The sequence below is a fragment of the Dendrobates tinctorius genome, unplaced genomic scaffold (genome assembly GCF_039654945.1).
Source record: "Dendrobates tinctorius isolate UK_male_01 unplaced genomic scaffold, ASM3965494v1 ptg000070l, whole genome shotgun sequence".
NCBI classification, from domain to species: Eukaryota; Metazoa; Chordata; class Amphibia; order Anura; family Dendrobatidae; genus Dendrobates; species Dendrobates tinctorius.
Genome location: NW_027361738.1, coordinates 13,049,650 through 13,068,087, shown reverse-complemented (window position 1 = coordinate 13,068,087; position 18,438 = coordinate 13,049,650). Strand labels below are relative to the sequence as shown.

Below are 18,438 nucleotides of genomic sequence, written 5' to 3'. Positions count from 1 at the left end.
CACCAATATCCACAAAGTTCAGATCTGAGTTGAAGGCTCGGTAGAGGAGCCCCGTCACAGATATCTAGAGATTTCATGTGAAGAATACAGTATATTGTGCTGCTCACTTCTTCCTGTCAAAGTGAGAAACACCATGATGGACTCCAGACAGCCGGCTCACCTCCCTAGATGTGGACGGAAAAGAAAAATTGACAAGAGATTTCAACGCAAGATTGTGCGGATGTTGGATAAAGAACCTCGACTAACATCCAAACAAGTTCAAGCTGCCCTGCAGTCCGAGGGTACAACAGTGTCAACCCGTACTATGCGTCGGCATCTGAATGAAAAGGGACTGTATGTTAGGAGACCCAGGAAGACCCCACTTCTTACCCCGAGACATAAAAAAGCCAGGCTGGAGTTTGTCAAAGCTTACCTGAAAAAGCCTAAAACGTTTTGGAAGAATGTTCTCTGGTCAGATGAGACAAAAGTAGAGCTTTTTGGGCAAAGGCATCAACATAGAGTTTACAGGAGAAAAAAAGAGGCATTCAAAGAAAAAAACACGGTCCCTACAGTCAAACATGGCACAGGTCCCCTGATGTTTTGGGGTTGCTTTGCTGCCTCTGGCACTGGACTGCTTGACCGTGTGCATGGCATTATGAAGTCTGAAGACTACCAACAAATTTTGCAGCATAATGTAGGGCCCAGTGTGAGAAAGCTGGGTCTCCCTCAGAGGTCATGGGTCTTCCAGCAGGACAATGACCCAAAACACACTTCAAAAAGCACTAGAAAATGGTTTGAGAGAAAGCACTGGAGACTTCTAAGGTGGCCAGCAATGAGTCCAGACCTGAATCCCATAGAACACCTGTGGAGAGATCTAAAAATGGCAGTTTGGAGAAGGCACCCTTCAAATATCAGGGACCTGGAGCAGTTTGCCAAAGAAGAATGGTCTAAAATTCCAGCAGAGAATTGTAAGAAACTCATTGATGGTTACCGGAAGCGGTTGGTCGCAGTTATTTTGGCTAAAGGTTGTGCAACCAAGTATTAGGCTGAGGGTGCCATACTTTTGTCTGGCCCATTTTTGGAGTTTTGTGTGAAATGATCAATGTTTTGCATTTTGCTTCATTCTCTTTTGTGTTTTTTCATTTAAGACAAATTAAATGAAGATAATAATACCAAAGAATTTGTGTTTGCAATCAATTTCAGGAAGAAACTGAGTATTATCTGACAGAATTGCAGGGGTGTCAATACTTTTGGCCACAACTGTATAATACCCTGCTATTCTATGTCGCTGCTAATGTGCATTCAAAATCCCATTTACAATCATCATTTGCTCATAAAATCCCATTTGGAGTCGTCATCTCCAAACACATTAGACAGTATATGCTATTTGGAGAACATCCGGCATCCCATGATGATACCTGACCCATTAAAAGCTGCCAGTAATATCAGCCAAACATGACATATCGCTGTAATTTACAACAGCAATTTATCTTGTCTCAACATGTTCTGTTTAGTCATAGGAAAGATGAATCCAGAATTGCTATGTATTTAGATTACTGAAATCTACTGTTTCTATTATTGGTCATATTTTACTTGTGGTTTATTTTGGCAACAAAGTCAGAAAAGCCATCGGGTGAATGTGAATAATAGAGAAGGAATGATGTTTTACAGCACTGAAGCTTCTACCCCGTGCGGATGTTCTGCCAAGCCTATACAATCTTTTTTTCCGCTGTATTTTCCCTTCAATGCCATGTGGATAAAGGGATGTAAAAAAAGGAAGTAACAGAGTTACTAAAAAGTAAGACTTGTAAAGTAATGGAATATTGCAAGAAGAGGTTTCAGGGTTTTTTTTTAATTTAACATTTTAGAGGAGTCGTCCATTAGTTTGATATTGACGGCCTATACAGAGGAGTCGGCCTACAGTGAACAGCGCTAGTACACCATATCTCAATACACTGTGTAGTGGCTGTTCTCAGGTACTGCAGCTCAGCTGCTACAATGGTGTTTGAAAATTTGTGAACCCTTCAGAATTTTCCCATATTTTTGCACAAATTCGACCTAAAACTATAAAAGATTTTCACACAAAGTCCTACCAAATCAAACAAATGATTGAAAAATATTAGACTTTGTCATTTTCTTTTGAGGAAAATGATTCAATATCACGTCTGAGTGGCAAAAGTATGTGAACCCTTGCATCCAATATCAGATGTGACTTCCTTAAGCAAAAATAGCTACAATTAAATGTTTCCGGGAATTGTAAATTAGTCCAAAAAAGCCCCAAACCAAGTTACTACCACCATCCTATTTCAGAGCTGGTATGAGATTTTTATGCAGTTATACAGTGTTTCTTTCTACATAGAAAACACTTCACATTTAAACCAAAAAGTTCTATTTTCATCTCATCTTTCCACAAAGCATTGTTCCAATTGCCTTCTAGTTTGTCCATGTGATCTTTACCAAACTGTAAACTGGCAGCAATGATTTTAGGAGAGCAGTGACTTTCTCCTTGCAACCCTGCCATGTATACAAGTGTTGTTTAGTGTCCTACGGTTGGTGGACTCATGAACATTAGCTAATGTGAGACAGGCCTTTAATTGCTTAGACGTTACCTTGGGCGTCTTTGTGATCTTGTGGACTATTACACGCATTGGTCTTCGAGTGATCTTTATTGGTTGATCACTCATGGGGAGAATAATAATAGTCTTAGACTTACTCCATTTGTACACTATCTGTTTGACTGTGGATTGGTGGAGTCAAACAGGCAATCCCTGCATGTTTTGCGGCTGTCAAACAGCCGTGAGATATGCGGCCGCAGCAACTGGACTATAGTATTTGAGCACGCAGAAAATACCCTACTAGAACACTCATGCTTAGATAACACCTTATCCGAGCACACTCGCTCATCACTAATCCCCTACAATCTGATATTGATGACTTATCCCAAGGATGTTGGTGAGGTGTGAGTGAATGAAATGGAGAGCACTTTATCTGGAACTATGGCCCTGATCCATCAAGACTGGCGTTCTTCTTGATAAGGACGTGCCAAGACGTGCATGCCTGTTAAGGGATCAGGCATGTCTTAAAAGTGGAATTTGCCTGATCACAAATATTATGGACTGGAGTAATATTTCTAGTGTAAGTTGCGCCACAGGCTCCACTCATTTTCACAGAGACGGGCAATACAAGCACGAAAACACCAAAAGCTGCAGCATTTTGCAACTTTTCAAAGTGATTCCGACAGAATTAGGGTCAGTGTGACTGAGATTTCCCCTAAACGGGCAAGTCCCCAAGCTCAAGATCTGCCACCAACGCTAATTTACAGCACATTGCCTTAAAAACTTTTACCTGAACTGCAAGTTATTTCCTATCCATAGGATGAGGAATCCAAGAAATAGAGGCTTCAAAGCCACAAGAATGCTTCACTGAGATACACATGCTCAATCTCCCCTCCATTCACGCTCTATAGGACTGCTGGTAATATCCAATCGCGGTGCTCATCTATTTCTAGAAGTCCTATTGAGAGTGAATAGAGTGGAGGTCGAGCAGGCGCACATCTGCTCTCTTCAAACCTGAACTCTGCAGAGCCTTGTTCTCATCATTCCACAGCCCATTCTTCAGAAAGTTGTTCCCCATCATATAGATTTTTTTTTTTATGCGAATGAATTCTTGGAATAAATTGATTAAATTTTTCCACATCAGTTAATTATCTGATTAGTTTGGGGAAACATTTCTAATACCTCTGTATCCATAGGTTAAAAATTTACCTTGATATAATACAAAATTTTCAGATTCGGCATGACAGGCAGATACGGGCGGGTGATGACTCACCTGAAATGAAAAAAAATACATTCATTCATTTGCTTGCACTCCATAAATAGAAATGGTTTATATGTTTTCCAGCTATCCATTCTACCACTATTTAGAATCTGTTGCTCTGATCATCACTGACACTTGTTTTTAATCAACAGGATTTTATTTCATGCTTCATTATTTAAAATAAAAAAATCCCTGCTAGCGATCAGTGAATGACTTTTTGCTCACATCCAGTGGCTGAAAGCTTACGTCCAGCTTACTCAACTGTAGGGTTATTAAAGTTGTATCGTTATGATATTTCATTGCCAAGAACAAGATCAGAACGGATTTTCATCTTCTCTTAGTAAATTAACGGAGCAGTTTTCCATCACTAAGTTAAAGGGAACCTGTCACCTGTTTTGGCCGCAATAAGATGCGGCCATCACCTTTCAGCGCTTATCTACAGCATTCTATAATGCTGTAGATAAGCCCCCAATCCGACCTGAAAGATATAGTTATTTTTCTTTAGTATACTCACCCAGGGGGGTGGTCCGGTCCGATGGGTGTCACAGGTCCGGGTCCAGCGCCTCCCATCATCTTGCGACACCGCCCTCCTGCTTGCTTCATCGCTCCCCGACATCGCGCTCCTGCGCAGGCGTACTTATCTGCCCTGTTGAGGGCAGAGCAAAGTACTGTAGTGCACAGGCGCCGGGAAAGGTCAGAGAGGCCCAGCACCTGCACACTACAGTACTTTGTTCTGCCCTCAACAGGGCAGAAAAGTACACCTGCTCAGAAGTGCAATGCCTTGAGAGATGAAACAACAGGAGGGCGGTGTTGCAAGAAGATGGGAGGCGCCGGACCTGCGACACCCATTGGACTGGACCGCCCCCCAGGTGAGTATAATAAAACTTATTTTTCTTGTCTTTCATAAGATATGCCCTGAAAGGCAGTGGCTGTATCTTATAGCGGCCAAAAGAGGTGTCAGGTTTGCTTTAATTCCCGACTGCAACAAACCATGCTGCACTCATTTTACCCAGGTTCACCTGCGAGTCTCGCCGTTTATCCCAGTGTATGGGTTTGGCTGCCATGTTGCCAACGTGACATCAGCAACACTGCAAATAAATGGTCTCTCAGCAAGCATTGAGTCTACATTGGAAGCCCCACTCACACCGCTTAGCTCACGGAGCTAACGCGGAAACCACAGTCAAAGACCTCGAGCAACGCCGAAACTTGATAATGGACTCAAGGAAGGTGAGGACTGCTTTGTTGAAGCTCGGGATTAACTTTTAATGAAATGGAACAACTCCTTTAAGTTTCCTATTGAATAACTGCAAGGAGAGTATTGAATGGTATATTGGAAAAGTGTACAATTATTATACAATGAATAACTTGTTTTTGTTTCAACTGTAATATTCTTTCTGGAAATTTTTCATATTACATTACAAATATAAATTTAAAGATCTTAAAATTGGGGTGGAGCTAGAAAAAAAAAAAGTTTATTAGAAAGTTGAGAATGTGTTCATTATATGATGGGTACAGGGTTCTGTTGTGAAGAACTTTAGAGATCTTAAGCTAAACTCATTGCTACTCCTAAGCCTCAGACATCCCTATGGCCATATCCCAAATCTCTCCAGCCATGGCTGCATCCCTACAGAGACCGGTGAAGATCTATATATGCTGTGATGTGCGTTAGGCTTCAGAATCAATTGCACTTAGTTTGAGACTCGGTCTTAAAAGATTCAATTTTCAGTGCAAGAATCAATGACACTTAAACAGTAATACAATGTTATTTTATCAATCTCTTAGGTAATGCTTTAGCACAGCTAACAAAAAGCTCCTGTAATAATGCATTACATGCTGAATGCCTTCTCCACACTAAATTAGGTGGAGCGTAGGAACAACACTATCTGCACCATGCTCTTGCTAGACTCTGCTCACAGAGAATGTCAGAGGGCACCAATCTTAGACTTGGCATCGGATGTGGCCCTTGGGACTGGCTTCGATAAGAGCCAAATAACATCCTTGTCTGCTTCCTGACAGGGCACAAGGTGCAAGTCTTCTTAGTGGAAGAAACTCAGAATGCAATCCTTTACTCAGTATTGTTGCTAAATCTATGGATAATAATAAAAAAACAGATTTGTATTTTTTTTTTTTACACTTAATATATAAACGTTTATAGAAATACATCCGATTTTGGATGTTGCACAGATTGTTTTTTGATGTGAAAAGTAAGTTTTAGGAAATATCTATTACCATTTTAATTAGAATGACTTTAGTCCCTGGGTGCAAGATCGGACTGGCACACAGGTCAACGGGTAAATCCCCCGGGGGCCCCCCACCTCTTACATGGACAGTAGATGGTACATTTTTTCACTATGTAAAGACAAAAAACAGCATCTTATTATTCATTTGTCTAACTACCCAGCTTATTATTACGTAGAAGCAAAGGTAAATTTGTGAATGATGGTCAGGAAATATTTGCAGGTAGCAGAAGAGTGGGTCACCAGAGTCACTGTTACTGGTGGACCCCCTAGCACCCCAGTCCGACGCTGCCTGAGTGGATAGAGATGATATCAATAGATCAAGATTTTCCTTCACATGAGTTGAGATAATATAAGAGAGGTGCTAATAAGATGCTAATGAACAGAACTAACTATTAATGGTATAACAGTCCTTAACCAACTTCTGGTTTATGGGAAATAGAAATGTAAGAAAACACAGTACCTGCTCTGCAATAAACCGGAATCCTTTGTCTTCATTTACACATTCATACGTTTCTCCAAGCACAGGGTTGAATGGTTTGCTACCAGCCCTATAGAAACTGGAGGCATATGCGGATACTGCAAAGGTGGCAACGTAAACCTGCGATATACAAGGTAAATTATGTCTTTATGGAAGAGTGTAGTAAAAATAGTCCGAGCTGAAGGGATGCTTGTATTGTAAAGAGCTGGGAAAAATATTACCAATTTATAGATACTAATTTTCAGAAAAGAACAGTTCATTGATTTCAAAGTGAGCAGATCCATCCTTATAGCCTTGAACAAAGACCTGTTCATTCTGCTTCCTAGTGAAGTTATTAAGGGGGTTGGAGATGACTTTTCGCCAAATTCTTCATGTTGAACAGGACACATGATATAATAGTGGCTGCAAAGCGAATTAAAACTTTTTGCTTTTATTTCAGCTCTCCATTGTAGAGATATTAGCAATAATAAAAGTATTGGCACATAATAAGTTATCTTGTTTTAAGTTCATATAACTCAGAGGGAAGTACTCGCCCCAGTGAGAAGTATCTAATAACACCCGCTTGGACTTAACGAGAGCTAACTCATTAGTTACCGCTTTGATTGGTTATATCACCGCAAAAGGATGAAAAAAATTCCACACTGCAGCCACTATTACATTGTGTGTCCAGCGCAACCTGAACAATTTGGTGAAAGGTCCTCTTAAATTTATAAATCCTACTGGGAAACTAAGTCACTACGGGAAAAAAATTATATTCAAGACTCTTATGCATTAGCCAGACAGAAAAGTATATAGAAATGGTGTCACTCTGGAGGACCCAACACTTTCTGAATGCCTTTCAGCTTATTAACTGCAATGGGCACCGCATAGTGATTCATTTCTCACTACACTACACATTTAGTGCCAAATTTATCCAGAGAATAAAAATGAGGGCTTGAGGTACCTGCCACAGGACACCCAACAAGAAGCCACCCATAAAATAACAGGTGTGATCCTTATAACCAAAAGGAACTGTTTGAGATATATATATTTTTTAATCTATATATGGTGGTTACACAATATATCTAATGTAACTAATTTTCCAAAAAGCTTTATTCAGGCAAGGAAAAAATGCTGCAAAGTAAGAATACTTTCAAATATAGAATTATTAATAGTTGATTTTTTAATCCATTACTGTAACAAAATGCAAAACTGAATTAAGGAGGAATAAATAAAATCAATGTTTAAGTGACCAATTTTTACCTTCAAAATGTCATTAAAGCATCAATTCTTATAGGTAATACTTGTACACAGTTTTTGAATCACTCGGGATGGAGGTTGTTCAAACATCATGGAGAACTAACCAAAGATCTGCAGAGTTAGGCTTGTGCAAATCCTTCTCTAAAGACAAATTGGATAATGTGGAGATGAGGACTCTGTGGAGGCTGTGTCATCACTTCCACGATGCTGAAGATAGTCTTTAATGTTATTGGCAGTAGGTTGCAGAATAAATTTGGATCCAATCAGATGCCTCTCTGATGGTATTACATGATGAATAATTATCTACCTATATTTGTTTGATGCTTTTTCGAAGTAAAAAGGGTGGTCCCACCTAATATTGATTTAATTTAGATTTTTCAATTATTGATTCACACTTTGCAATTTAATTAAAAAAAATACATTGTTTAGCTTCTCTTCTTGATAGCATTCTTACTTTGCAGAGTTTTCCCACATCTGCTTCTGCTATTTAATTGCTAATTAAAGGCACATTTATCCTAAAAGTCAATATCCTACCATTCTCTCAAATGGGTCCTGGGTTTCCGCTGCTTTGTCTAGAAGTTCACTGTATTCAAGTTCTTCACACAATCGTTGCAGAGTGTTGAGAGGCTCATTGAGCTGCACCGGCATGGACACCTTGGATAGATCCTTCCCAATATTGTTCCTAAGAATGTTCCACAAACTGATATTACTTGTGTTTGGGCACGGGGCTGGAAGACACGTTCTGTGCTTTGGAAAACCATCTACTTCACAAGCCCCATCTATGAAATGAGGACGTAAGAGGAGAAAAAAAAAAGGATTACCAGATAAATCATCCATGCTCCCTGTAATACTCCGCTATGCTTTTTTATACTTATCATAACAACGCATAGTGAGATGTCCAAAGAAGATTATGCAACTATACAAGATTAGTAAATTGTACCTACTAAACCTCTATACTATGCAGCCTCCATTAGGCAGCATTAATGTATATTTTTACTGCTGTTTTTGTCTTAATTTTGCCAGTCCTTCCTGACCGAGTGCAGCTCGGAGATTATTACTAGAGGGGAAGGGCATTGTGACATTACTTTAATCCATTAATTAGATTATTATCTTTTCAGATTATTCGCTGAGGGCCACATTGTTTAACTGATCGAAAAGCGGAAATGATGAATTGTTTCTGTGGGACGAGTTGTAATTTTTGTTAGAATAGTTTAGGGGTGAGCGCTATTCATATATAACTTTTTATTGATGGCGATTTAAGGAAGTTTGGAAAAAAAGGGTCAAGCATTGTTTCAATTACACAAGTACCTTATTTGTTTTTCTTTTTAAGCATACAGAGGTGAAATACTATACATAGGACCATCCTGATTGGGTACACCTTGTCGCGATGGGATTTTTTTTTTCCGCTTTTTTGATCAAGTGTAATAACTATGGACTGATCTGCTGCATTTCTGCCCCTGAAGACAACAGTCACACTATGTGTACAATTTTATGCGGTTTCGCTATGTAATGTGAATAGTGATGTACGTCTTTTATGTTGTGTGATGGTAATGCACAGCATATAAGAATGTAAAGTGTTAATGTGCAATGTGAGCAGCTCCTAGCGTAGGGTAAAGGCCCCGTCACACACAGTGATCTCGCTAGCGAGAGCGCTGATTTTGTGATGCCACAGCGATCTCGCCAGCGAGATCGCTGTGTGTGACGGGGATCAGCGACCGCCCCCCCTTGCTGGTTATCGCTGATCTTGCCGCATCGGCCTGGGCCGTTTTTCGATTGCTGGTCTCCCGCTGGCCAGCACGCATCGCTGCGTGTGGCAGCGAGAGACCAGCGATCAGCGACGCTGGTTTCTAATGTAAACAGTGGGTATACTGGAGTCGCGCGGCTCCTGGATACCCGACGTTTAAATTAGAAACCAGCGTCCAGCGTCGCTGGTCCTGATCGCTTGGGCTGGCTATGTGACAGCTCACCAGCGAACAGCCTAACGATGTCTCAGCCATCCCATCATGTCGGATCGTTGGTGGGATCGCTGGCACATCGTTATGTGTAACGGGGGCTTAAGTAGAGGATTAGATTAGGGATACGATATATGTATTGTTCATATAGTTAAGTGGTTTAGCAAAGGCATAGGACATAAGATAAGGACAATAGGTTTAATCTATAGGATAGGATATAGTTAATGGATAGAACTAGCCCAGTGGGTGTGGACTAGTGTTAATAAAAGGTGGCCACTTCCTGGTAGTGTCAGGACATGAGGAATGTCAGTGTCAAGGTCAAGTTTAGGTGCTGTGGGCTGCTAGGGCCAATAGTTTGAGGTAGTGGGAGGCCACTGTGGACATTCCTGCCATGTCTGGAGAAACGGGCTCTGGCCAAGTACCAGGGAGAGAGTCTGATCTTATGACATCTCAAGATCAGTAGATGTGGATTCATGTGAAGGGAGCACTGCTGAAGTGGTCAGGAAATTCCAGAGGTTGACAAGAGTCAGTGGGTTTAGGGATAGTCCAGAATGAACGAGTGGTAGGACTGTAGATGCGTTGTACCAAGGAGGTAAGGAACATGAAATTCTGTGCACTATCCCACATGTCACAAAACGATGATCTTGAACTAATCAATAAATGTGTACTTGTTGCAATAAACTTGGTGTCCTCTGAATTGTGTGTGTCAGCTCCTGAGAATGGAGGCAGCAGAGGCCTGCGGCCTAGAAGTGAGTGTGATGCACCCCACACCTGACAGTACACTGACTAGGACACTGGTTTCCTGTAATATGTCAGAGCAGACAACAGGTCGACCATGACTAGTGCTCGTGGCCACTTTACACAAGAACCCCATTTTATTTACATGTAACATTACGATATTCTTACTGCTGGGTATTTGGGCGTTGTTTTTGTCCTAGTTTTAAACACAAACATAGTGGCAATTATTTTTTTTATCATTTTGTTTTCATTTCATTAATCTATAGTGCTGTTGATGTTACTTATTCCCAAAAGGAGGATTGGAAGCTGCAATTATCTGATTGATTAGTATTCCAAAATACTGTCAAGTCGACATCTGCCCCTAACTGATCAACAGCTTTTATCAGACCTCAGGAAATCTCAGGACAGTGTTGCGGGGAGCCTAAGGGTGGCCATCCTATGATACATCTCATATAACTGCAAGGAAGATGTGAACAAGGGGGCCAAAAGACTTCCCAATGGAAACATTTGGTTATCGTTAACTATTTACATAAATATAAGAAAACAAATATATTGATGTAAACACAGAGTCACTATTAGGAAAACACAGCAGAATTCATGATATAACTCAAAACCGACATACCTAGGGACTGCCGTTCATTGTCAATGTCATTGCTTAGGTTGTCCTCTGATATGTTATCACTTATATCACTGACATATGAGTCATCATCTGATACCTGGGAAACAACACATATAGTAATGGCCGAGTGCAATGGATAGCAAAGACTGAAGTAGATCTGATAAAGACTGAGGTATATCTGATAATGCAGACACTGGCCATATGAGAGGACACATTTCCATTTCCCCTTCATGCATTAAGCTATGAGCCGCCTGGTTTCACCAATAAAATACAATTATTGAGCACGTGAATACTGCAATCCATACAGAACATGTAGAGATCAGATGTTTGTTTAAAGAAAAAAAAAAAAAAAATTCAAATCAAAATACACAACTTGAAAATTACAAATAAATGACATTACTTAAATCATCAGATACACAGTAGGGGTGCTACATAGAAATTTCCTGAATAGCAGAGGAAGACAAACAGGAGAAAAATTGGCCCTATGCATTCTTGGCGCTATGGTCACTCTGTTCTATAGCGGGGGTCACAGTAATTGTAGAAATGGGTCATTGGTAATATAACCTAGCAATATGCCACCAGCGTCAGTGGTGAGCCACACCAGGGGTATACCTTCAGCTTTAAGCATTTATGGAATATCCACAGAATATCCCTTACACCTTATTCAGATGTTCTTTAGCAATGTACATGTTCTGTGCTTTTCACAGACAGAACACATACACATTATTTGCTGTTGCTTCAGTTTCTTTTCTACATACAAAGGTTTGTTTGCCCCTTTTTTGGGCTTTGCAGTTAGTTTATACAGCTTTTCATGGTCAGGTGTCTGAGCAGTCTGACCTGGGTCCTGCTTTACCCGCATCTATGGAGGCCTGCTGATACATACAGTGAGTACGGAAAGTATTCAGACCCCTTTACATTTTTCACTCTGTTTCATTGCAGCCATTTGGTAAATTCAAAAAAGATCTTTTTTTTTCTCATTAATGTACACTCTGCCCACCTTGAATGACAAAAAACAGAAATGTAGACATTTTTGCAAATTTATTAAAAGAGAAAAATAATTATTCAGACCCTTTACTCAGACACCCATATTTAGGTCACATGCTGTCTATTTCCTTGTGATCCTCCTTGATATGGTTCTACTCCTTCATTGGAGTCCAGCTGTGTTTAATTAAACTGATAGGACTTGATTTGTAAAGGCACACACCTGTCTATATAAGACCTCATAGCTCACAGTGCAAGTCAGACCAAATGAGAATCATGAGGTCAAAGGAACTGGCCAAGGAGCTAAGAGACAGAATTGTGGCAGGGCACAGATCTGGCCAAGGTAACAAAAGAATTTCTGCAGTACTCAACGTTCCTAAGAGCACAGTGGCCTCCATAATCCTCAAATGGAAGAAGTATGGGACCACCAGAAGTCTTCCTACACCTGGCCATCCAGCCATACTGAGCAATTGTGGGAGAAGAGCCTTAGTGAGCGTGGTAAAGAAGAACCCCAAGATGACTGTGGCTGAGCTCCAGAGATGCAGTAGGGAGATGCGAGAAAGTTCCACAAAGTCAACTATAACTGCAGCCCTCCACCAGTTGGGCCTTTATGGCAGAGTGACCCAACAGAAGCCTCTCCTCAGTGGCAGACATATGAAAGCCCGCATAGTGTTACCTTAAAAACACATGAAAGACTCCCAGACTATGAGAAATAAGTTTCTCTGGTCTGATGAGATGAAGATAGAACTTTTTGGTGATAATTCTAAGCAGTATGTGTGGAGAAAACCAGGCACTGCTCATCACCTGCCCAATACAATCCCAACATTGAAACATGGTGGTGGCAGCATCATGCTATGGGGTGTTTTTCAGCTGCAGGGACAGGACAACTGGTTGCAATTGAAGGAAACATGAATGTGGCCAAGTACAAAGATACCCTGGATAAAAACCTCTTCCAGAGTGCTCTGGACCTCAGACTTGGCCGAAGGTTCACCTTCCTACAAGACAATGACCCTAAGCACACAGCTAAAATAACAAGGAGTGGCTTCAGAACAACTCTGACCATTCTTGACTGGCCCAGCCAGAGCCCTGACCTAAACCCAATTGAGCATCTCTGAAGAGACCTGAAAATGGCTGTCCACCAACGTTCACCATCTAACCTGACGGAACTGGAGAGAATCTGCTAGGAAGAATGGCAGAGGATCCCCAAATCCAGGTGTGAAAAACTTGTTGCATCATTCCCAAGAAGACTCATGGCTGTACTAGCTCAAAAGGGTGCTTCTACTCAATACTGAGCAAAGTGTCTTATGACCATGTGATATTTCAGTTTTTTTTTTATCAATTTGCAAAAAAATCGATATATCTGTTTCTTTCAGTCAAGATGGGATGCAGAGTGTATATTAATGAGAAAAAAATGAACTTTTTTGAATTTTCTTTTTTAATAAATTTGCAAAGAAATCGATATATCTGTTTTTTTCAGTCAAGATGGGATGCAGAGTGTATATTAATGAGAAAAAAAATGAACTTTTTTGAATTTACCAAATAGCTGCAATGAAACAAAGAGTGAAAAACTTATAGGGGTCTGAATACTTTCCGTACCCACTGTATATAAGTTTTACTTTAGAGATAGGATCCATCCTAGGAGGATACAACTTGTTACGGTGAGATGTCTTGTACACTTTGTGAGCAAAGCAGTGTCAACTAAGTACGCCATGTTACTTACGGCAGGGTATTTATCCATTTTTGTTTTTATTCTGGGACTATGTGGTTATACATACCCATTATAGTTTTCTGGGGCTGTCATGTTTTTTGAGGTCATATGTCCGTTTTTGATTGGAGTCACTGATTAAAAGTATCCATACAAGTCTATGGGTGTGTGAAAATTATGGGCAGCACAGACGGCATCAGTGTACCGTCTGTATGATGACTGTGAATAACATGGATACTAGAAGTTTTGCCATTTATTTTTCCATTGGTGAAAATCACTGTAAAACCTGATGGACTGACAAAGCTGTGAAGAAAATCGGATCCAAACCAGTGATTAACAATGATCCACGTTTTCACATATGAGGAAAAATTATGGACATCTGAATGAGGTTTTAATGGACTGTCCAGTTTAATTTACCGCTAGCTAATAGCTACTGGTCCTAGCAGGTAAAAAATAATCTGCCTAATGGCAAAGGACCTTTCTAACCAGTAAAGATGGTCCAAATACTTTAGTTAATACGGACAATAACCTACTGGAACGATGATGATTCAGTGACCCTTTTATCTCTAGTAAGTAACTTGCAAGTGCTGCTAATTTGGTGAAACAGGCGGCAGTAAGTAATTGAGGCCATAAAGTATAAGCGGCAATTCAGTGCACTATAAGGAGGGCAACAAATATTTATAACCTAAGAAAATAATACTACAAAATGTATAAATGGAAAAACATTCCCAAAATTCTCTACACTGTAACCATAGCAACAGAGGATGCCTGGACAATATGGGATTGAGAGGAGAGGAAAAATAGCCTGCGGGGAGTCTGTTCTAACTACACAACACAATTGACAACGTGAACGTTTCTATAGTATTGTGACATATTTGGCCTATAAAAAACAATATTAATAAAGGAACCAGTTCTACACAGAAAATTTTCACACCTCGTCTCCCTAACCAAGACCAGATGACCGTATCACAGCTTACAACTGTAAAGAGGCACTTTCTATGTGCTCCGTAAGAGAAAAGCTTACACAAAACAGGAATCAAACATAGGCATCTTTGGATAAAGACAAAATATTGTTTCGCAATGGTTATGACGACTGACAATCGTGCCCATGTCCTTTTCAATCAACAATGTTGGGAAAATATTAACAAAGTGAACATTTCACACTCAACATGGCGCCCTACATGCACTTCAGCAGACAGAAAAAGTGTAAGTGATCCTACAGTGAAGAGTCATTGACTTCTGTTCTCAAATGTCCACTGCCTCAGGGTGGCCTTCAATTGTGCCCTGTCCTTCATACCATACATCACATCCAAGTCCTTAAAGCGTAAGTCCTGCTTCAGTTACACATCGAGAAGGGCAGATGACGTGACATCTTCTAATGCCCCGCGTGCTTGGCAGGCATCGTGCATTTTCCCACCCACAACTGTCTTCTGCTCAAATACATTTCTAATAGCCACTTATTCTCATTTTTTCCAAACTTGGAGTTGATGAAAAATTTTGAACATCTGGTGTCTAGACTATTGCAATGTGCTTCGCTTTGGGCTTTCATCTAATATTCTTACACTTAACCGTTCCTATCCTTCTTATAGCGCTACTTCTGTCTGCTTCCGACCTTCACTGGCTACTCATTGACCAGCAAATACATTTACGAAATAACAATAAAGGCATTCAAGACTATCTATTATTATTATTATTTATATAGCACCATTAATTCCAGGGTGCTGTACATGAGAAGGGGTTACATACAAAGTTATACATATCGTTTACAGTAAACAAATTTACAATGACAGACTGATACAGAGGGGAGAGGACCCTGTCCTTGCGGACTTACATTCTACGGCAAAATGGGGACTGGTCTCCTTCATACATCTCTACCCTAACCTCTCAATACTTCCCAACATATCATCTCTGGTCCTCATAAGTCCTCCTTCTCTGCTCTTCAGATATTTTCTCCTTCCATCATTGCCTCCAAAATTATTCCACACGCACCCCATACTCTTGACTCTTACCATCCCAAGAATTAAACTTTCACCCATCATTAAAACTTCCAAAAGCAACCTAAAACCGCACCTTTTCAGAAAACCTTACAGCCTGCAATAATCAAGTCTCAGCTGAACCAACATATAAAATAGATTTCCACTATCCATGTGATAGGGAATAACTTGCTGATTGCTGGGGGTCTGATCACTGGGACCCCCAGATATCCTGACATTGGGACTCTAGAACCCCAACAATGCCACACGAAAAGCCCCTTTCTGAATGGAGCAGAGGTACGCAAGCTCATCTTACGCTTGATAAGTTGTTAGTGGGACTACAGCGCTCGGATTTCCCTGGGAGCTCCATAATAAATAAGTGGAATGGAGACTGATGAGGTTGAGCATGTGCACCTCTGCTCCATTCAAGATGGTGCCGCAGAGCCCTGTTCTTCAGGTTCCATAGCCCGAATCTTGAGTTTGCTGGTAGTCCCTGCGATTACCAAACATTCCCTTATCCTTTGGATAGGGGATAACTTTGGGGGAGGAGGGTAACCCTTTAACCTACTCCTTATTTTTTTCTCTCACAGATTAGAAGACCTCGGGGGCATTGACCTCTTGCCTTCTGTACCAGTCTGTTACTCAGTAAGCACCTTTCTACTGTACTGTCTTATTTTTACTGTTTGTTCATGTATTTAAATCCCTCTTCATTTCTTGTGTACAGCACGATGGTGTGGCGATTTACTGTACGGATCCAGAGAGTTCATTTTACTTTTTGAAAATGAATGTTTGAAAAACATTTGTCAAATCAAAGGTCCATATTCTACTAGCAGAAACATAACATGTTCTCAGAATCTATTCCAAGAACAGCCATACAATCACATGATCATAGAGACCAAAAACAAAAAAACAACCTCATTCTCAGATGAGCTCGAAGACAGAAGAACTTCCTGAGCATCAAAGAACTCTGTAAGGGAATCTGTGATAGACCGGCGGCTTTCATTAGACATCTGATGCACCAGGGTCCTGTTCTCTTGATGAGGCGTCTCCTAATAGTGTTAGGGTAAAAACAAATTTTTATTTAATTTCTATAAATGTTACTGCCTGTCTTATGGATATCAATCTGTCAAATGTGAAACTTGTAGAAAATTCAAGTGAATGTAATGCCAGTCTGTAAACAAAGGCCAAGTCATTTAAAAAACGAATTTGGGAAATTTAACCCAGCACCTGTATAATACATCATTACCAATTGGAGTGTAATAAAAATAAATACGGTAAATCATTGGTGCCACTTGAAACCAGTCAATACGATAACTTAATGCTGCTGACAGATTTTATAATTTGTGTTTTTGTCTAGTAAAATTGCGCAATGAGATAATATTCTCACTAGGGCGTGGATGAGATTAGGCCATTATTCACTGTGAGACCTTCCGGTCTAATGTTGCATTTAATCTCAAAATGAACACATGACTGCCAGGCTACAATTACTGACCAGGCTATCAATTGTTGGGTACCTAGAAAAAAAAATCACAAATTTCAATGAAAGATCAATCCTCTTGAGCATTTATTTGTATGTGTAATAAGAACACAGTTCTTAAAGAAACAGTCCAGCAATGTTTTTCCCATCCTCGCTCGCACTATATGAAAGTCCCTCAAACACTGTAGTTCTCTTAGTAAAGGGTGTACTAACACCCATGTAGTTCAGCCTCAATTCTCTGCTATCAATCCCAGAATACATCAGTACAGCATCACATGGGCAACTAGTGTCATCTATGCCTGCTGTGGTGACAATTTGATTATCATAAACTCGATATTCTCCTAAGTGAGTTTATAGATTATCAGTATACAGTCAGGAGACTGAACTGTGATCTCTTACATTATAATTATGTGACAGGAGCTGTGCAGTCATCATCATTACCTGTGATGGCAATTTTTTCCTCCCCCTTCCCAGTCAACAGCGTTAGTACAGTGTATGTAATTTCATTATGCAGCCAGTTCTGGTGACTGAGATGGTGACCCTCCTTAAGACAACATAAAGGCTTGTAATTCTCAGGCGGTCACCATGAGATCACAGTACCTACATTGATCAACTAGTGACAGAATTTTTTTTTTTTTTAAAAAAAGCAAAACATTAAACTGCTAACTTTACGAGCATGTACAACAGTACGTCTCAAAAACACCACCTTTTTGAGAAAACCTCCTTGGAACTAAGCCATATTTTTCAATTCCATTGTATCATATGCATGTCAGCTGCCTTCTTTAAAAGGACCGTTCCCTTAGAATGTCATTTGTCACCGAAACTTTTGAGAAGGCTTCTCAAAAAAGTTTCACTGCATTTTTAGTGTGGAAAAAACAAACGGATGAAAATTGATCACCTTCTATGTAATTGTACAAGAAAAGTCAAGAAAGACTCCTGGTGGGATCATGAGAGTGTTCATTAGCATCAGATTTCTTCTACACAGAGGGAAGCCAAAAATGTAATAAGTTACAAAAATACTACAGTTTAGGCTAGTTTCATATTTGCGCTTTTGAGCGCAGCGACGGCCTGCGCACGGCCGCTGCTAAGCCCCGCCCCCTGCCGCGCCTCCGCCGGTAGCTCCGCCTACCGGCGCATGACGCTGCATGCGTCCTGCGTCCCCTATCTTTATCACTGGGGGCGCAGGCCGTGCGCAGTATGCGTTTGGCGGCGCATGCGTCCTTTTCACGGTGCGCCGAGCG

General features: G+C 40.5%; 1 protein-coding gene across 6 annotated transcripts in view; it reads right to left on the bottom strand.

Moving 5' to 3' along the window:
- OSBPL3 (oxysterol binding protein like 3) overlaps window positions 1-18,438 on the bottom strand; it is a 181,150-nt gene that overhangs the window by 23,158 nt on the left and 139,554 nt on the right. For all 6 annotated transcript variants that reach the window (XM_073581390.1, XM_073581389.1, XM_073581391.1 and 3 more), the window contains 5 exons: window positions 16,635-16,769; window positions 11,065-11,158; window positions 8,287-8,531; window positions 6,496-6,633; window positions 3,744-3,807 (listed from right to left, as the gene is read on the bottom strand). In XM_073581390.1, the coding sequence (XP_073437491.1) occupies window positions 3,744-3,807; window positions 6,496-6,633; window positions 8,287-8,531; window positions 11,065-11,158; window positions 16,635-16,769 (676 nt within the window). The remainder of the gene's footprint in view (window positions 1-3,743; window positions 3,808-6,495; window positions 6,634-8,286; window positions 8,532-11,064; window positions 11,159-16,634; window positions 16,770-18,438) is intronic.